The sequence below is a fragment of the Passer domesticus genome, chromosome 2 (genome assembly GCF_036417665.1).
Source record: "Passer domesticus isolate bPasDom1 chromosome 2, bPasDom1.hap1, whole genome shotgun sequence".
NCBI lineage: Eukaryota > Metazoa > Chordata > Aves > Passeriformes > Passeridae > Passer > Passer domesticus.
Window position 1 is genome coordinate 62,443,092 of NC_087475.1, and position 19,706 is coordinate 62,462,797.

The 19,706-nt window shown below is 45.4% G+C and overlaps 2 protein-coding genes, 1 long non-coding RNA gene and 2 other non-coding genes across 5 annotated transcripts in view; 1 reads left to right on the forward strand and 4 right to left on the reverse strand.

Annotated features, from left to right (window-relative positions):
- Window positions 1-42: 42 nt before the first annotated feature.
- Window positions 43-178, reverse strand: LOC135295667 (small nucleolar RNA SNORA31). Its single transcript, XR_010357805.1, has one exon. It is a non-coding gene; the product is annotated as a small nucleolar RNA SNORA31 (small nucleolar RNA).
- Window positions 179-856: 678 nt separating this feature from the next.
- On the reverse strand, window positions 857-6,069 carry TPT1 (tumor protein, translationally-controlled 1). Its single transcript, XM_064408741.1, has 6 exons — window positions 5,903-6,069; window positions 5,601-5,674; window positions 4,757-4,947; window positions 3,917-4,022; window positions 2,513-2,629; window positions 857-1,080 (listed from the first exon to the last, which is right to left on the reverse strand). The coding sequence occupies exons 1-6, from the start codon at window positions 5,928-5,930 to the stop codon at window positions 1,078-1,080; spliced, it is 519 nt and encodes a 172-aa protein (XP_064264811.1). The 5' UTR covers window positions 5,931-6,069; the 3' UTR covers window positions 857-1,077.
- On the reverse strand, window positions 1,146-1,275 carry LOC135295666 (small nucleolar RNA SNORA31). Its single transcript, XR_010357804.1, has one exon. It is a non-coding gene; the product is annotated as a small nucleolar RNA SNORA31 (small nucleolar RNA).
- The window catches only part of SLC25A30 (solute carrier family 25 member 30), a 33,971-nt gene continuing 19,208 nt past the window's right edge, over window positions 4,944-19,706 (forward strand). Inside the window, exon 1 of the mRNA XM_064408738.1 lies at window positions 4,944-5,474. The gene's annotated coding sequence lies outside the window, so the exon portion shown is untranslated. The remainder of the gene's footprint in view (window positions 5,475-19,706) is intronic.
- On the reverse strand, window positions 8,618-10,155 carry LOC135294005 (uncharacterized). The gene is made up of 2 exons (XR_010356118.1): window positions 10,041-10,155; window positions 8,618-9,065 (listed from the first exon to the last, which is right to left on the reverse strand). It is a non-coding gene; the product is annotated as an uncharacterized LOC135294005 (long non-coding RNA).

The window sequence follows — 19,706 nt, forward strand, 5'->3', positions numbered from 1 at the left end:
CAGCAACAGACATGCCCTTGCTCCCAGTGGGGCTCTGAAGGAATTTGTGTTCCTTTATTCAATCCAAACTGCCACCGGGTCAGACAGGCAGAAAGCGCAAGGAACCCGTTACTGTTGCATCTCAAAAGAGAACCTGAGAAGCAACAGTGTTTGCTCCAGGTCTGTCAAACAGATGCATTCCCTAACAAGGAATACAGCAGGAACCTAAGTTACAAAGACTCAGGCAAGTCCAAGTACAAGCATTCACCTGGTTTGGAGGAAGTCTAAAGCAGGGCTAGGCCATTCCAACACCACTCTCCAAGAAGCCAAGTACAGAAAAAGCCAAAGTCCTGCAACTTGACTGAATTCTAGTTCATATCATCTAGTTCTCCCCCAACAGCTGTCAAATACCAAGTACCACAGCCAAGCTGTGCTGGAAAACTGAGCCAGTTCACCTTCTCTCCCCAGTATTCCCATTCAGCCTCCTGCCTTGATCTTGGAGACATACTACAGCTCAGCAGAGGCACAAGTACTCTTGTCTGACAAAGCAGCTCAGCCAGCACTCAGCTGGAGTAGCACATATTCCATTCTGGGATGTTTTTATTATTAATTTATCTCTGGAAGTGGTAAGACTCTGCACAATCACAAAAGATGAAGGTGATCCACTCCATTATGACATTTCTTGGACTTTGCCTTATTGACCTCAACTTGCTTTTGCACTCCAATGCCACAGGCAAACTGTGAAATCTGTCTGGAAACAGTCCAGTTGTAGTGCTCTAGCACCAGCTGTGCTACTGACAGCATCCAATCCCTGGTGTGCAACCTCTCCTTCGAGTCACCTTGAGAGACACATCAGACCAAAAGACATCACCTAGAATGGGTTTAAATGAGTTTTATTTTAGACAACCTACATGATAGATGTTTTTTCGTTTTTTTTTAAACAATGCCTCCACTCCAAATCAGGGTCAAAATAAGTGAATAAAGCTCAAGATGACATCAGTCCAGTTAGACATTGCTGATTCCTGGTGTTGTGCCGATGAAGAAGAAACAGCAGCCAGCTATGAAGACAAGTGATCCAAAACCATACTGTTTGATTTGTTACTGAAAAAAGAGTAGCAAGTGTTAGTTAAATGTCATGACAGTATCAGCAAGTTTCTGTAACTTGTTTGTGTATTCCCTAATTCAATCTGGGCTGCCACAGTCAGGCAGGCAGAAAGCGCAAGGAAGTTATTTTTGCATCTTAGTGCAAACCAGGGAGCAACAGGGAAAGTGCTCGTGGTCTATCAGAGGATGCTGATCATTTTTACAATCATACAGAGCAACTGGCAGCCACCAGCTGCTGAGCAAGCCAGGCTGAACACGCTTTCAAACCCTTCCTGCTTGACACACCAAGGTTCAGATTTCCTCTCAAGCACATCCTAAGCAAGAACCAGAGCTTACACTGTACCTGGCTGTCTCCTGAAACAGCTGCACCAAGAAGCTGAAGCAGGTTTTACTGCACATGGGAACACCTTGCTACTGTTCTTTTACTCCACCTTGAAGTAGGTGGAGTTATCCAAACACATGTAAAAGGCGTGCCCCCATAGAGGGATGCCTCCCCACAGAGGAGATGCACAGAAGCTTCTGCTCCCAGGAGGTGCCTTCCAGGTGATCACCTGGTTCCTGGGCCAGAACAGACATCCCCCCTCCATCAGGCTGTGGGAGGTGCTGTGTCTGTCTGGCCAACTGAAGTATTCCCTTCATTGGGTTACTGCTCCACACCAGAATCTGGCTCATCTTTACATGACTTGCATACCAGAAAGCCTGTGAGAGGCTTTAGATAAATTTAGCTGTCTATATACAGACTTCACAAGTCCACAATGGGCAAAGCAACTGTTGATCCCACACTGCAGTGAATTCCACAGGTCTCCAAGCAAGCCAAAAACCCACAAGTGTTGAGATCCAAATACTGTCTTGTGGTAACTACATTCCAATAGAGAGCAGTTAAAGCAGCCCACAGGACCTCAGGTAGTTGGAGATTCCAGACAGAAAAAGGTTAAGAATCTGGTCAAGTAATACTGCGTTTCCAAATTTAGGGCAATATTTAAACTGACAGTTCTTGTATAAGGGCATCAGATTAAGTGAAAGAACATGGAACATGACCACACAAGGTACTTCACAATCAACCTCCAGAAAAGGGATCCAAAATAGAAGTGTTCCATTTCAGAGGACCTGCTCTTTAATCTAATGGTTTAAACCCATTCCCAATTACACACATTTCACCAGGGCCACCCCTTCTGCATTTCCTGGCCATTAAGTCACCATGAATCACAGCAGTGATACTACTACATCCCCTTTTAGTACAACTGAATAGTACTCAAAGAAAGTTTCAGGCACTTTGTATAATACAAAAGCACCAATCAGGCTGTACTTACACAATACTTAAAAGTTTTCAAACTGGCAGCTACTGTTCAACTTCAACAGGGGTACAGGAAAACAAGACACGAAGGAGCTCACCATGTACTTAGACACATTAACCCGGTTCTGTACTTACACATTTCTCGATTTCTAAGCCGTCCTTAAAGAAAATCATATATGGGGTCACACCGTCCTCACGGAAATCCAGGAGAGCCACCATTCCATCTGGATTCATGTTCTCCCCTACAAAGAACTGCAGAGGAATGCGTCTCTAAGACATTTAATTGGCTAATGCCAGGAGAAAATGCCTTTTTATAAAATAGCTTTGTATAAACAATGCAACATCACCAAGCTCAGTTTAAAAGTCTCCCTGACCAGCCACAGGGATTTTCCTTCTCTGCAGCTTGTCCATCTTACTGCCACCATGGCTGACACATGACAAGAAAGGGATGCCATCCAGAGGGACCCTGACAGGCTGGAGAGGTTGGTCCATGGGAACCTTGTAATGCTCAACAGGCCAAGTGCAATGCCATATACCCAGGTCAGGGCAAGCCCAAGCACAGAGACCTGCAGGGCTTGGGAATGGATTGACAGCAGCTCTCAGCAGAAAGGCTTGGGGCCTTGGATGACAAATAAGTCCTTGTAATCCAGCACTGTGAGCTTGCAGCCCAGAAACCCAAACATCAAAAGAGGAGTGACCAGCAGGTCCAGGGATATGATTTTGATCCTCTGCTCTGCTGAGACCTCACCTGGAGACCTGCATCCAGCGCTGGAGCTGGGATCCCAACACAAGAAGGATGTGGACCTGCTGGACCAAGCCTAGGTAGGTCTGGAGCACCTCTCCCATGAGGACCAACTGAGGAAATTGGGACTGTTCACCCCCAGAGGCTCCAGGGAGACCTTACAGCATCCAATACATAACAGGGGCTACAAAAAGTCTGGAGAGGGACTTTGACAGGGCACATTGCAATAGGACAACAGGGAATGACTTTGAAACTCCGAAGAGGACAGATTTAGATTACATATTAGGAAGACATTATTTACTGTGCTGCTGGTGAGACACTGGCACAGACTGACCACAGAAGCTGTGGATGCCCCATCCCTGGAAGTGTCTGAAGCCAGGCTGGATGGGACTCTGAACAACCAGGTCTAGTGGAAGGTGTCCCTGCCCATGGCAGGGAATTGGAACCAGATAACACTTTTCAACCCAAAGCCTTCTGTGATTCAGTAATTTTATCATGCTGCTATGAACTGAGCAAGAGACGGCAGGGGCCAAAGTGATCCAAGACTAACTGCACAGTCCCTGAATCACCACAACAACAAATGCAGGTAACTACCAGCATTACCAGCTGGAACGAGGTCCCCAAACATCCAACAGTCTTTGGCTGTTTCTCCTCCCTGACTCTCAGGCCCCTAATGCTCTCAGAGATGGTCAGGTTATAGCAGGCCCACAACAGGAGCCCTCAAAATTCTCAACAAGCTGTTCAGCAGATGAACCAATCACAGCTTATCAATACTGCTGTAAGGAGACATAACTTACCTGGTAGTTTTTGAAGTTGGCAAGGATGTGTTTGATTTGTTCTGCAGCCCCAGTCATGAAAGGCTTTACTCTCTCTGGCTTGTGTTCCTCAAGTCTGGCTTTGATTCTGGAAGGAGAAAGTAAAAATGCTCTGAAAACACGTTCTAGCTTAGTATCTTCACTGTCTGGCAGGATGTCATAGCAGAAAGACTACACCCATAAACCTGTCAAACTTAGATTTTGCTGCCTTTCCCCCCACTTCCTCTCAAAGCCCCCAGATTTTAACTTAGTTTTTCAAGTGAAATCACAGAACAGTACCTGCCACTCCTACCAAGGTCATTTTACAACCAGGCTAGTAATAGGCAAAAATCAGCAAGCCCTTTCCACAGCACCAGGAGTATCACCCACCACGTCACAAAGCTTTTTCACTTTCAGTACTGACCCCACTGAACATCAAACAACAGGTATTACACCATGAACTAGCAAAAAGACCCATTCACACACTTTTTTTAGCTGTTTACATTGTCACTCTAGAAAAGTGTCAGAAGCTTTTCTTTACAACTTCAGTCCCTTCCACATGAAGGTCTGGCATGGAGAAACAGAAAACAGCAAGGCTACAAATAAGATCCAAAGCACATGATCAGGTCCTCCACCTCAGCCAAAATAAACATAGATATTCCATCCCCCATTCTTGTGAGCTCCACTTCTGCCAAGCATTAAGACCTTACTGAAGTTCACAGCCAGTTTCACACCTGTATCAGGATGAACACCTAACACGAGTAAATCCAATGCTGTTTTTACAATCTCAAGCACACAAAACCACTGCAATCCAACTGAGAGGAAAAACCTGCCAACACTTACGCTTTCATGTAATCCTTGATGTACTTCTTGTAGGATTCTTTTGTGAAGCTGGTCTCCTGAAGGTGGTGGTTAATTACTATGTCAACACCAGTTATGACCGTGGCTTCTGTTCCATCTCCCTCAGGACCTTCAGCAGAGGCATTGCCACCAATTAGAGAGTCATCAATTTGACCCTCTGTCCTGGTGACCATCTAGATTTAGAGACATCAAAAAACTTAACGGCTCTGCAAAAAACCTTAGCACTACTGCTCTTACACACCTATGACCTGACAGCAGGGCACAACTCGAGACATACAGCTCAGTGCAAGGGACCTGGCTGCAGCTTGAGCACTAACTTCCCAGTGACAGGAAAAGGGGGAATGGATTCTAATTGAAAGACAGTAGGTTTAGATTACATATTAAGAAGAAATTCTTTATGTGGGAAGCACTGGCAAAGGTTGCCCAGAGAAGCTGTGGATGCCCTATCTCTGGAAGTGTTCAAGGCTAGGCTGGATGGGGCTTTGAGCAACCTGGTCTAGTGGAAGGTGTCCCTGCCCATGGCAGGGAGGTTAGAACTAGCTGATCTTCAAGGTCTATTCCAACCCAAAGCGTTCTATGGCTCTATGACTCCCAAGCACGACTCGCCCACGGTGCACAACCGAAGCCCCATTACACTCCAGCCTGGCTGACCCAGCCTCTCTCGGGCACCATCTACGGCAGCTCGGGGCACTGGGCCAAGGTGAGTCTTCCCTTCTCTTTTTCCCTGCTCGGGCCCTTGGCAGGGACGCCACCCCACTCCCCACCGGCCGTGAGTCACCGCGGCAACCCTTCCTCCCTCCCTGCTTCGGGGCGGGCGCGCACTCACCTTCCCCTCCACTTCCAGGCACAGGCCGTCCGCCACCTCCCGGATCTTGTAGATGTCCGAGAACATCTCATCCTCTGCGGGCACAGACAAGCACACATACACACCGGGCCGCGTCAGCCTCCGGCAGCCCCCACCTTCCCCCACCGCTCCCGCCCCCGGCCCCCGCGCCCCCCCGCCCGGCCCCGCACATGCGCGCCGGCACCGCCGGGCCCAGCGCTCGGGCCCGGGCCGCGCTTCCCCCCCCGCTCCGCCCGCCAGCCCGGCCGTCCCTCCCGGCCGCGCCGCCCCCCCCGCGGCCTTACGGCTGATGCAGTCCCGGTAGATGATCATGGCGGCGGCGGGGGGCGGCGGGGGCGCGGGGTCTCAGCGCAGCGACCCGGGCGCGGGGCGGGAGCGGGGCGGAAAGGGCCGAGTCAGCGCCGGCCGGGGCTCATATAGCGGGCACGGCCCCGCGCGTCACCGCGCACGCGCGCTGAGCGCCGCCCCGCCCCTCCGCCAGCGGCGCCCCCGCGCGGCCGCGCCCGGAACGGCCGCGCGCGGGGGGCGCGAGCGCGGGGCTCGCTCAGCGCAGGCCGGGGCAGCGGCGCCGCCTCAGGGAGCCGGCACTGCGCGGGGCCGGCCCTCCGCCTCCGCCGGCATCAACACGGCTTCCCTCACGGCCCTGTGCCATCGTCACCGCCCTCCTTCGGACGCTCTAACAGCTCCATGTCTTCCTTGCGTTGTGGCGCCCAGAACTGCCCCCAGCACTCGATGAGGGGCAGCCACAGCCCAGAGCAGAGCGGGACAATCCCCTCCCTGGCCCGGCTGGTGATGCTGTGCCTGATGCCCCCAGGACAGGGCTGGCCCTCCTGGCTGCCAGGGCTCTGCTCGGATTCAGTTTGCAAAACGGGCAGCAGGATTTCATCCTTCCCGAGTGAGAGGGACGGGACCTCTGGAGAGCAACCAGTCCTGCCCGCGCCAGAGCGGGGCTGGTGCCTCTCCCTCATTGCCTGCGGTTGCATTTCATGGGTTTCAACACCAATTTTCCTCTTTCCCCTAATCTTTTAAGCTCTCGGTAACATTTTTCTTTTTGTCTAACTTCTTATGAGGTGTCTGGGATGTGAGATCACTGGCTCTTTTCTCATTGCTCAGAGTCACCGAGCTGGGATGATCACATTTTCACTTTCTTTTTTGCCGGTTGCTGCAAGATGGTACAGCTTTGGGGCACATCGATCCATCTTTTCTTCTTCCTCTTTTTTTTTTTTTTTTTTGGTTTTTTGTTGGGTTTTTTGTTTGTTTGGTTTTGGTTTTTTTTTGTTTTGTTTTGTTTTTGGTTTTTTGGGGTTTTTTGTTTGGTTTTAAATGTATATCCACTCTCTTTTCCTTGTGTTGTATTAGGAAGCGTCTTGGCACTCCCATTTTCCAGACTAGCCTCTAGTTTAACACAGGCAGCCTGATAAATCCACACACTGACTTTCCAAGGAGAAGTGTGCCCAGCTTTTCCCAAGCACCCCGGGGAAGCACTGCTGCCCGTGTCCCACCACAGCCAGGGTGTCCCCTCCTTGGGCAGCCCGATGGGGTGTGTCTGTGTGAGCTGTCCTGGCCACTTCCAGCTGCTGAGGGGCTCTGGACCTTGCAAGGGCTGTGACACAGGGACACAGAAAGCCATTCGCCCTACTGGGTGTACATGGACATACATTTGCTCTCCCGGGTGGTGAACCTCCTCCAAATAAGTGATGTTTTCAAAACATTTATAGGGAAATAATTAGGAAGCTGTTGGACTCTTTCTGTTATTACTCCCCCAGTGAAATTGAGTTGGGTATGTTCAGGGGCACTGCTTACGCACTCGCGATAGTGCTGGCTGGGGCAGGTGTATTTCTCTTATTTTTCTAAGGATAAGTGAGATTTAGCCCAGTAGTCAAGGTCGAGATGAAAGATGGAAGGGCAGTTATGCCTAAAACTCTTTTTCCCCCTTTGGACATACTTTCCTGCAGCAGCCTGTCACAGCTAAAACAAATCTAGACCTCACTTGAACTCTGATTCTTAAGAGACATTGATAAAATACCTTCAAAAGACATCATGGGACCTGAAACACTTAATGCTGCTAATGATCCTGGACTTGGCAGAGACATCAGGGCACAGGACACAATTCCCTGTCCCTCACCTTCCTTAGGCAGTGAATTGCTCATTGCTTTCTTTGTGTGTGCCAGTGGAACTCCCTTTTTATCTCCTCCTTCCCTGCTCTTCCTTCCTTTGCTCCAGATATCAGTGGCCTTTTTTTTTTTTTTTTTAAGATGGTCTAGCTTCTTACATAATCTAATTAAATTTATAAGTCGTTCTCTGCTGGTTTTCACCTTCAAGACTGCTGCTATTTTGGGCCTGAAGAAGGGGCTTCTTCCCAAAAGCTTTTCCTGTTTCTTTTTCAGTGGCAGCTGGCCTGATAAAAGATAGCCCCTCTTTTACAAACCACAGTAAAAAAAGAGCAACTTACATCTTTAGCAGTGTGTTGAGTGACAGGGGAACATTTGGCTCCTTCTATGTAGTGTAATATGCAGCTAAAAACATCCAGTTAGTAGGTGTGCTTCAATTTGGTTTTACTTTCAAGAGACTGTTCTAGAAAAGTGGATATTTCTGAGTAGTCCAGAAACCTCTTACAAATTCATCAGTTGACTCAACTTGCTGAAGTCAGGGTAGACAGCCTTTAGCACAGTGTGAAGGTAGATGGATCTTCAGGTTGCTTTGCCTTGCCTGTAGGTCTGCATTAAGAGTTGCAGGTGTAACATGTGAGATGTCATTTCAAAATGCGTCTGTTAAATGGGTCAAGGCTCCTGTGTGAATGCCAGTTTGATGTGGAGTTAAATCAGTATCAAGCTGAAGTTGGCAGTGTTTTAATTGGCATAGGCTTCACTGAGGTACCACTGCTGAAATTTTCCTGTGATCCCATATTAACACAGAATTATGTTATGTGCTGATACTTTGTGAAATAGATTTGAAAATGCTTTTTTCCCTCCCTTTTTTTTTTTTTCCAGAAACCAGTGACATTTGAGAAAACCTTAGTGTTCCTCACCTGCTTTCTGTCCAGGCAGCCTCTTCAAGCACTTCTCACATCCAGCCAGAGTTGGATTCACATTTCAGTGAATCCACTGTATCCCTCCCTCCGCCTTTTTAGTTGCCGATTGACAACCAAAATGATGTGAGAAGCTTTCCTGATAGTGCACCTCACCTTTGGTGTTGTGTAAATCCAGAAGGACTGATGGAATCCTGTGGGTTTATAGGAGTCTTCTAACTATATCTGAGGAGGATTTTCTGGCAGCTGTCTGCAGAGTCTCACAAGAAGCCTTTCTCATGGAAAGCCACACCTCAGACAGTTGTGAATTACTGCAGTATTGCTTCCATCGAGTATTAGCGATTGGATATGGCTGTGCTCAACTAATTGTGTCTTGCATTGAAGTGCCGGGTGACAGCTGATACTACACCATCCTGTCCCTAAATAAACACTACATTTTCAGCCCATTGTGGCAACTCCCACTGAGCTGTAAGAAAAGGGAGGGGATCCTGCCTTCAGCTAACTTCCCTGCAGGGTGCAATCAGTGAAAATAAAGCAGAGGTGAGTCTGAAGGAAGAGAGGTGATACTGGGCTATGACATAAGGGATGGCACCAGTCTAACCTCCGTAAAAAGCTGTTAAATTCACATAAAATGGTGATGTTTTACATCATTTGCTGGGTGTGGGGGAGAGGACCCTAAGTGCATATATATATATATATATATCATCTGCTGGTAGAAGGAAACTAGGAAAATGAGGATTAAAGGGCGGAGCAAGCCCTGGTGCTGCAGAGAGGCTGGCAGGACAGTCTGTGCCCAGTGCATCTCCCAGCACAAAGGCTGGATGCATGTGATCAGCTCATATCTTCACAAATCTGTCTGGAATGTAGGACTGTATCAAAGAGCTGTGACTTTGTAGACCCTGTTTCAACACACACAGGTGGAAACTGCAGCTTTTAACTGGTTTCCTTCAAGTCCTTTCCCCGGAGCATTTCCAGCCAATAAAGATTTGATCACTGTTTGTTACCCTCTCTTATTAATTGGGAATTGATCTTACAAAGCCAGACCATCAGTTTGATTCTTTCAGGTGAGTTTATGTTATGAATATTGTCAGTCTTCCAGTGCTTGGCAATCCTTCAACTGTTTTGGATCTCGAGCCAAAATTCATAATTTAGATTTACACTGGCAGTGTACTAAGCCAGAATCCCAAATCCCAAGATTAATATTTGAAAGAGTTGAGCTTTGATCTTTAGTGCAGTTTATCAGCTCAGATCTATTCACAAATGATAGACCATATTAGACTGCACTAGATGGATTAAGGTATTCCATAAAAAGGCATCACTTTTTAGAATGCAAGGAAGATCTTTGGTTGAGCAACAGCCCCTCTTGCGCTCAGAACAATTGCAGGTGTTCTTACCTGGGCATTTTCAGTATTTACTGTTCCTCTCGCTGGCTGCTGCACTTCTGCGGACAGACGCAGAGGTCACTGCGCAGCCACAAACCCTTTTATCTGTGGCACTGCTTGCACCAGGCCAGCTCACCCGGACCCTGCCCTGGGGGCTGTGAGGCTGTCAGCCCGCCCTGCAGCTGCTGCGTGTTTAGGAAAAACAGGACTGCGATTCCCAAGTTAAGAACTATGAAGGAAGGTGCTGCCCACCCGCAATTTTATACTTATTAACTGTATAAGCATCCAGGTGACTGAAAGGGCTGTGGTGGAAATGCCTGCACCTGATCCTCAGGTCTGCTGCCAGTGTGTCCCACTGATGTGCTCAGTGATGGAATAGAGAGTGCATTCATTAAAGTGGCAGTAACGTTACAATGGGAAGGACTACAAGTGTATTGGAGATTAAGATTGGAATTAAAAAGTGATTTTGACACATTGGAAAAGTGGCCTGAATTGTTAGAAGGCATTTGGACAAGGCCAGCCCATCCATGAGCAGTTAAACGTTTGCTAAAAGGAAAATCTACCAACGGCTTTTGAACACAAAGATGCAGCATAATGTTCAAAAAGCTCTGAGCCACACATTACTAGAAACTCAAAGAGTGCATAGGGGAAGTGCTGCCTTATCCTGGCCCTGGTCCTCTGCTCTGTTGTAGGCTTCTGCTGCTGGCAAATGCCAGGGAATGCTGAGATGATGATGTGCTCTATATGGGTGCTCTGATGTCATGCTTGTGAGTGCAGAGCAGAAATGATCAGCCATGGACACAGGACAGAGAACTGGGCATGTTAAAGATCTAGGATACTGGTGGATCCAAAGCTGAACCGGAATCATAGAGTCATAGAAACACTTGATTTCAAAAAGGCCTCTGAGATCATTGAGTCCAATCATTAACCCAGCACTATCAAGTGCATCACTAAACCATGTCCCCGAGTGCTACATCTACTTGTCTTTTAAATACTTCCAGGGATGGTGACTCAACTACATCCCTGGGCAGTCTGTTCTGATGCTTGACCAGTGGAAAAAAAAATCCTAATGCCTATTTCACCTGTTCTGAGAAAAGCCCACACCGTATTGGAGTAAATAAGTGGTGATGTTATATGTAAGAAACTGGTGCTGTCGTGGATATGAGGGGCTGTTTGGTGGTGCTGGTGTTTCCTGGAGCACTGCTTTAGCAACACACTTGGAAAAAGGTATGGACTGATCAGCAAGGGTTCACAAGAGCAGAGGAAATGAGTAGGAGGAAAATGAATCAGTTTGTTTATTCTGCGAGGAAGATTTAGGTTAGCCATTGGAAATGCTTTCCAGTACAGCCAATAGAGAAGCAAAGAATAGGCTGTCTACCTAGTTCTCTGTCTTGGCAAGTTTTTGAGAATAAGCTAGAAACCTGCTCATGAGAGATCAGAAAGCATGTTAGATCTGTTGTTATTGACACAAATAATGGCTGATTCTGCCTGTCTCTAGGTTCTTTTTAGCCCTATTCATCACCAAGTCATTCTTAGATGTGCTGTCATTTATACCTGTTTAGAGTGGTTGCACAATCAGGGTAAAATTAATATCCTCAAATCTCTATTCAGAATGAACAAGAAGGTTTGAAAAGGGTCATTGTGAGAGAGGAATATTGCCCTGCATGGCAAGATGGATCTGCATGGAAATCACATATACACAGAAGGAGAAGCATTCAGGTTCTGCAGAGCCCAGAGTTTTAATCCTAGTAAGTCCCTATTTTAGTCCTATTTAAATAAAGTGTGGTACAATCCTTAGACTAGAGATATGCTGCAGAAAGGGTTCCTTCCGTGCCAAACCTAAGACAAAGGGATCTAATTTCTTGTGATGGGACTCTCCTTAGTCCATGGGCAGTAAAACTGGATGTCTCTCTGCAGACATATCCTCTCTTACAGCAGAGTGGATGTTTTATAAAGTCATCCACCAAAAAACCAAAAAAACATCAGTGTATGCCTGGCTGGTTCAATTGTTTTGCAAAGAATGGGAATGGAATTTGTCCTGTTTATTCTCCACAGCAGAGATAACTCATGAGTAGATCCATTTCTTAAGAGAGCTCAAGCTTACTTCTCATGGAGCAGCCGGGCTGGCTACGTAAGGAAAGGGGAGCTGGAACTGCAGGCAGGGGAAGTGTCCTCCCAAGCCAGGGCTTAGTCCCAGGGTGCCCCAGCCAGGCCAGGATGGGCCTGAGCACAAACAGATGCTGAGCCTTGGGGAACAGAGTCCCAGCAGGGCGGCTCATCCGTGGAGCTGGTTTTATGCAACGTGAGTCAAGGTTACAAGTTCTACACACAGGCACCACTTCAAAGTTAGCCATTGCTTTTAAGGCACACATCTCTGCCCAGTTCTTCACCCTGAGGACATCTTCAGTTAATTTAGTGATCCCTGTTGAGAGGACTCAAAGACATGCTCCTGCGAGCTCTCTATTTTTGTGCCAGCCTCAAGGCTTTCTGAACGCCTGTGCCATGTGGAGACACCCCACTAGATGGCGGAACAGGAGCCGGTGGATGGTAATCAGGGCTCTGCTCACCTTGGTAGGAGGCCAGAGCTTTTCCCACTGCTGTTGGTACCGTTCCAATGTCACCTGAAATGCCCCAGGACCAGCACAAGTAAAATTCGATCTCGGACCTGTAACTGATGCAGCCGCTCTGGGCTCCCGGCCAGCTGGATGCTGCACACAGATACCATTCACTCCAGATAATTAGCATCCACTCATAATGAGCTGGGGTCTGTTGAGTTCTTAACCATTCTAGGGGCTAATCCTGCCATGCTAAACTCACTCAGTTGCCATTTTTCAAAATGGCATTTGCTTCAGAAATCTTATGAAGCCTGAAATTGAGTTCTGCCATTTTAATCCATCCCTATGTGCTTTTTAGGCCATTATTACACAGAGTGAGCTCTCAGTCTTGTCAATAGGGAAATAATCATCAGAGCACTCAACATGTTAATGGTGTTATCCGTGGAATTCTGACACTACCAGCGGGTAACACAGTCACATTTAGAAAGCAAACTTTGCTGCAGATGCACCAGGAAAATGGCAGGATTTAATATCCATTATGAGGAAATGGGTAGTTGAACTTCTTGGTCTCACAAAGCATCACTTTAAAATACTGTAGGGGACAGCAGGCAACGGGACTAAAAGATTCCATTTTGGAAAACAGCTTCTCAAATGGCAATCCAGTAACTTGAGGTCGTAACACATGTCAGCTGGAAATACAAAGTTGCTGTCATTTTCAAACATCTCAAGACAGATATTTATTACTTTCTGTTAAGAATTTAGTGTCCATTACATTCCTCCTTTCTGCAATACATCCTTTGTCACCTGGGTGACAAAGGATGTATTGGACACTTAGGAGGTATCTCCCAGCTTCTGAGCGATTTTGATTTGCTCTATTGTTTCAGAAAGGTATGGCAGCACTGTAGGAGCTACCCAAAATTGGGGAATTTTAAGAGAAGGATGAGAGAAGAAGGTGTTTGCAGATTCTATCCACAAATATGCTCTGGGGAAATAGGGACTGATCTGCTTGTCTATCTGTGAGATGGCTGATAATCTGAGGCACTTCAAGATAAGGGTAGAAAAGGACCTTGACAGTTCAGTCAGCAAGTCTTCTTTCATCAGAGGGATCAGTTAAACATGCACTTCTCTGGGGAGATGTTTGCTTACCTTGTTCTTCAGATTTCCTGGTGCTGGAGATTTCCATAGTCCTCTGCAGAACAAACAGAAATGCTTACTGAGCAGGGGCTGGGTTCTACCATTCCCCTGTGAGTGTTACAAGTATAGGATGCATCACAACCTGCATTAATGTGGATTTAGAGGTCTGTCTGATCCTCAGATCTTTATGGAGCTCAATGTGCCCCATTCTACACAGACACTTGGCTGTGAAGAATAATACAGAAATAAATTTCTGTATTTCTTAAAAAAGCCCAATTATATTATTTGTGAGTACTTTCACACAGGATGAACCAGGGTATTCCTCGCTGTTTGGTTCTTTCACTGGGTCAGTGGGCACATGGAAATCTCTCTCCACAGCTATGATGCTGTACACAGAGAGGAAAAATGGAAGAACCAGCTCATCTCATGCATTTCTTCAGGAGTTTTACATAAAAAAAGCAGTTGAGCTAATGAATACAATTCAGGACAGAGTTGCCTGAAGCGATTACAGATACATCTGTGAAAACATAAGAGCCTCTCTCAGTGCTGATCACAAGACTAAACTGTTAATGAAATTTTAAGAAGGAAATAGAGAATGAAAGCAGAAACATCCCTGCCATATGTCTGTACACACACACACACACACACACACACACACACACACATACACACACACTTTTGTGTGTAACTGCTGGATGCCCAAATGTCAAGTGCCATGTGCAGGCCTGGCCTCACAGTGTCAAAAATGTATGATAAAAGTGGGACCAGTACCAAGAAGAGAGGCAAGGAGCAAAATATTATCTGCAATAGGACACACTAACTTGAAAAATAGATATCTGGGGTGGTGAGTGTGATGGCAATCTTTGAAATCAAGAGCAGAGCTGAGAAAATTAGAAGAGACCAACTAACTATTCACTGTCTCAGCAGACAGGAAATACGGGAACATCAAGAAAATGATGAGGTGATAAGTTCAGAAGAGTCAAAAGATGGCTCCTTTTAACACCCTGTGTATAGTTACCCTGTGAAACTTAGTGCTTGAGGATGCTGTGGATGCCAAAAGTTTAGATTATTGTAAAAGCAATTTTACAAGCTTGCAGAAAAGGCTACTAAGCACTTCTGGCTCAGAAAGAAACCCTACAGCCAAGGACTGCTGGAGGTCAGGAAATTTAACACTGAGATGTTGCCTTCCTCTGCATAGATTTGTATGTTTTTCAGGAAGAAGTTTGAAGTCTCTGTATCCTTAAATGTCCTTTCTTAGCTTGTCAATCATATGCAGCCTTAGGGGAGAACATTTCTAGAAACACTGAGGGGGAAAGAAAGTTGTAAGGAGGCTAGGGAATCATCTGTCTGTTCCTCTGCCCTGAAATAACCCTTGGCAAACTTGTGGGGCCATGCTGAGGTGAGGGAGGACTGCTGCCCATTCTGCCTCACCAGCTCCCAGCTATGCCAATTGCATTAGCTGCTGCCCTGAGGATTTCTCCTCATCTGATCCTGCTGTCTTACAGTTCTGACCTGGTTTTGACATTTCAAAGAGCAAGCAAAACCTTCCTTACATGTGACAGGTGGTTTAGCTGCCACCAACTTCCTTACTGTTTAATGACTGTGCTCAAATGCCCAGCCAAGGCAGTGTTGGATATCCCTGAGTAAGCGAAGGATTACAGAGGTGATGTGAGGTCAGGCTGCCTTGTTTCAGCAGTGCCAAGAAATCACATCCACCCTCTGCATGCTTTAGTAGGGCCACAGGCCCCCTCTGTGACTCTCATTTTTAAGTGGTTCTGCAATGTGGTCTAGTCCTGTGTTCCTGCAGCTGTGGCTCATCATTAAAAATCACAGCAAATTTCCTGTCTGGGATGTCCTGCCACACGTTAATACCCGAGCCCCCAAACATGTACATGTGTATGAGCAAAGTGCATTAGGACTTAAAAAACACATTTATGCATATCCAAAGTTGAGCACACATATTTTTCTGCTGTAAATAACAACCACTGTGGTGCACACAGTGCCTGTTAGGTCTGGGCTTGTTTTTCCTAAAAGGTCATGCTATTCTTCAGTTTTGAAAAGCTCAGGAGCATGGGTGGGAACACAGTACACACCTGTGAGGCAACAGAGAAATTCCTGTGTGTCAAAACTGGTGCTTACAGATGGCCGTCTGTGCATAACCCTCCTGTCTCAGATTCTCCATGAAATGAGGCCAGTAATGTTTATGCACCTACTGCAAGGCTTCATAGAACAAATCATTACTACTCTATGGGCATAGGAAACCAGGAAGAAATCCCACTGAAAAAATTAATACGTATGGGAGCGAGTGAATGCAGAGAAATCAGGGAGGCGTGGGGGTGTAGCTCTTATAGCACAAAGCAAATGATTCTCCTCTGAGAACAGCATGAATATGGAAACCATGCAACAGATGCACTATGCTGAACATCAAATATATGCAAATTATTCTGATCATCTTTTTGGTGCATTTTCTCACTATTCACAGGCAGGTTTGTGCTGAACATCCTGGAAGAAGCTGCTTTTGGGGAGAGTGGGTGTTGCATACACTGGGTGAGAGCATGCAGGGTGTGATGTGCTCGTGGTGCCCAGTGCTGTGGGGGGACCCCTAATCAGCAGGATAGAAATTGACTTCAGAATCCTCTGGGGCAAGGCAAAGGGGTGAGCTCCAGCCAGGCACATAAGAGCAATGCCATGAAAATGGGGATAGTTTTTCTTTCTGTTAATCTGAGTTTACTATCCACTGCTTTGGATTTCTGCTGTTGGCCAGTGCTATTTAAAGACTTGGCTTTCATCCAAAGCCTTCAGTTGCATGCTTCACACAAGAAACACAGACAGAAAAATAGCAATTTCTCCATTAGTTTATTGAACAGGTCTGCTGCTGCTGAACACAAAAGGCACCATTTCTGTTTCTGCATGCAGTCCTGTTTATAAGCAAGCTGCTTTCCTGAGGGCCAGATTTTCAGAGGAACAACCTGATCATTTCTGGGTGTCTTTACTACCTGGAGTCTGACCTAGGAAGACAGAGGGTCAGGGCATGATTTTTATTTGCAATTAATTTTTTTAGAGCATGTCACATGAAAAATGCAAACATATAGGCTGAGGATTCTGATTTTTGTAGCCCACTGAAAATTAAGGACCAGGAAAATTCTTTTTCATAATTTCCTTGATTTCTGAATATATTCTCCATTCCTGAACATAGCCATGATGGTTGGTAGTTATATTGACAAAATATGTTTCTTCATTTGTAGTTTCTCTTCTGGTGTAATGCAGTCATAACAAATTATTGCTTATTTCCATAGGTAGAGAAACAAAACTGTGGAAATCATGGATATTCAGGATGGATAGTGAGAACCTGAGATCTTGTCAAGATAATATTTCAGTGGTGCTGATGATGAAGTTTGGTCTACAGAGAGATACAAAGTTTGTTTTCACAGTGTGGCATTTGTCCCAAGTTACAAAATGTTAATCTTGAAAAATAAGCATGGAAAAGGGCTGAGTTTTGGACTGACAGTAGTGAACTCCCATGTTGCAGCCCTGCTGGAGCTATGCCACTTTCTAGGGTGTTCAGGGCTAAGTCTGTAAGTATGTTTTTAGGAATCAAAGTACTTTTCTGCTTCCCAGCAGAGGCAGGAGCTTCCTGTGATGCTCAGGTCTTGTTCTTGGCACTCAGTTTGGATTTCCATTATTTGGTTTCAGCCCCTTTGTTCATAATGTGTACATGTGGGCAGTAACAGACCACACAGAAATACCCTAAAGAGTCATTGCTAACAGCTCAGAAGTGCAGTCTATGGGATGAGATCCCTTTAAGGTCTCAAGGAAGAAGACTGAGTATTACAAAACATGCAGGAATTGCATCCTCTTGTTCAAGTCCAGTTGCAGAGATGTGAACAGCTTCAGGCACAGTTACAGCCTTTTTTCACAGTCAGTGCAATTTCAGTCATATTCAGAGTCCTGAAGTCCTTTATTTGGCTTTTTATGTGATTAATGTGAAGGACCTACTAGTTTAAAAACTGTAAATAATAATAAGTATGAAGTTACCAGAAAGGCACAAAGAGAATAATGTATTGTATTGATAATACAGACTTATATTATCACCACAACATTTAAACAATATTTTATTATCCATGTATCTATCTCAAAGATTAAAACTTATATAAAAAATGCACACAACGTTAACTGCTGTTAGCTTATATAAAAACAATTTTTATGTGAAAAACATGAAAGCTACAGATTGTATATACTGCACACCTGGACTTGCATATTGAACTCATACAGAAAGTACTTTAGTCTTTTAACACAAATGTCCAGTAGACATCTGAGAGCTGAAGACTGTTGAATACATGAGTTCTGGTTTTGCCTAGTGTGTGATACAGAGGTAATATTAAGCTGGCTGTAGTTATATTTTTTAAATAATGCAGTTTGCAAGACAAGAGCTGTGTTTTCACTGCAATGTTTTATATTCCATGCTCTGGCAAGTGACATAATGGCTTTGTTTTGACTTATTTCAAATACCAATTCTTATGTTAATAGTGTATAATAAGAGGAAATGAAAATTCATGTAATTGCAGAAGTGAAACGCAAAAAAGAAAATAATTTTTTTTTATGCATGGGCCCAGCATGACCCCACAGTAAGGTCACACTGCCTGCTCTGGCTCCAGTCTGTGGTCAGGAAAGGTCTCTGGGAGCTGATTTTGGAACCTGGCACAAACTGGCTCTGTCATGTGCTACTTGGAGGAAAGTTCAGACTTACAAATCTGGGCTTAAAAACAGAGGCAGTGAGAACTAAGATGCAGTTCTGACAGAGGAGATTTATTATAATCTTTTTACCTGTCCACTGCCCTTTTGCTTGCCCTTTTGTCTGTACTTTTTAAAGTTCATGTTTGCAAGCACCTCTTCAAGTATAAAGTAAGGTTGGGAGTGGGGTGGAGAGTATCTTTATTTGTGTGTGTGTGTTCTGTGATGGAAATGGAAATGGAAAACATTTCAGAGTATGCTCCAGAAGATTTTAAAATTGAGATGTTCTGGAGCCAAGCTGGACCAAGCTTTAAGTATGAATCAAACCAGCCAATCTCAGTCATCAAAAATGCAGAGTGACTACAACTGTGCCTCGCACCATTGACTCCTCACTCAATGGCCACAGTCAACTCAAATCAGCAGAGCAGAGCCTCTGTGAGCTCTGTAAATGTAAATACATCTCTGTATTTACAGTGCCAGTGTCACAGGATGTCTCCAGGTGTAATGTACACTAGACAGGATAATCTACTTCATAAATTCAGCCACATCTTTTGCAGTGCTGGTGCACATGGAGTATTTTGAGATTACTGTGTCTAGCCTAATATTGGAAGATCAGACCCTTGGTTCAGGATGAGCAGTCGGTCTCCTTGCAAGAATATTTTGCTCTTGATTTTCCTTCAAGGCTTCCCCTCCTATTTTTACTACAATAAAAGTTATGGTCTGAGAACATTACAGAATAATAATTGGCCTCCCACCACCACCCTCTGAAACTAAACTGGCTTTTCAAGAATTTTCACAGTACATTGCTCACAAAGCTGAGAGAGATCAGCTAACACTTGGAGGCATACCCAGGTCAGATTAGTGAGCCTGTAATTCATTAACATTTATATGGCCATTTGTTTCAGTGCATTTGAAGTAAACAAAACAGGCGAAATAAAGGAGAAAGAACTGAATGTCAGTGAGAAACTCCAGGGCTTGATGCCATTGCCACTTGTCAGCAAAGGACAAACACCTCCAAACCTTGTAAATGCACTCTGGGGTTGCTGGAACTGTTGAGAGAGTGGATGGGTGCTCTGGCCTGTCTGAACAATTGTTTTCCAGAGAACTGATGTATTTTGCAGTGGATTTAGGAGATTTAATAGGAAAAAACCAAAATGCTATTCAGTTGAGTTTTCTGGGTATAATGATTTTGACCAAGAACGTTAATTAATGAAAATGCAAAAATATTGCTCATTGTTTCTAAGGCAAAACAGCAAGA

Excerpts from the sequence above, each read along its gene's own strand:
- TPT1 (XM_064408741.1), bottom strand. The coding sequence starts at position 5,930 with ATGATCATCTACCGGGACTGCATCAGCC. Across the intron at positions 4,948-5,600 it reads GCCTGGAAGTGGAGGGGAAG|ATGGTCACCAGGACAGAGGG; the intron begins GTGAGTGCGCGC and ends CTCTAAATCTAG. Across the intron at positions 4,023-4,756 it reads ATCAAGGATTACATGAAAGC|AATCAAAGCCAGACTTGAGG; the intron begins GTAAGTGTTGGC and ends TTCTCCTTCCAG.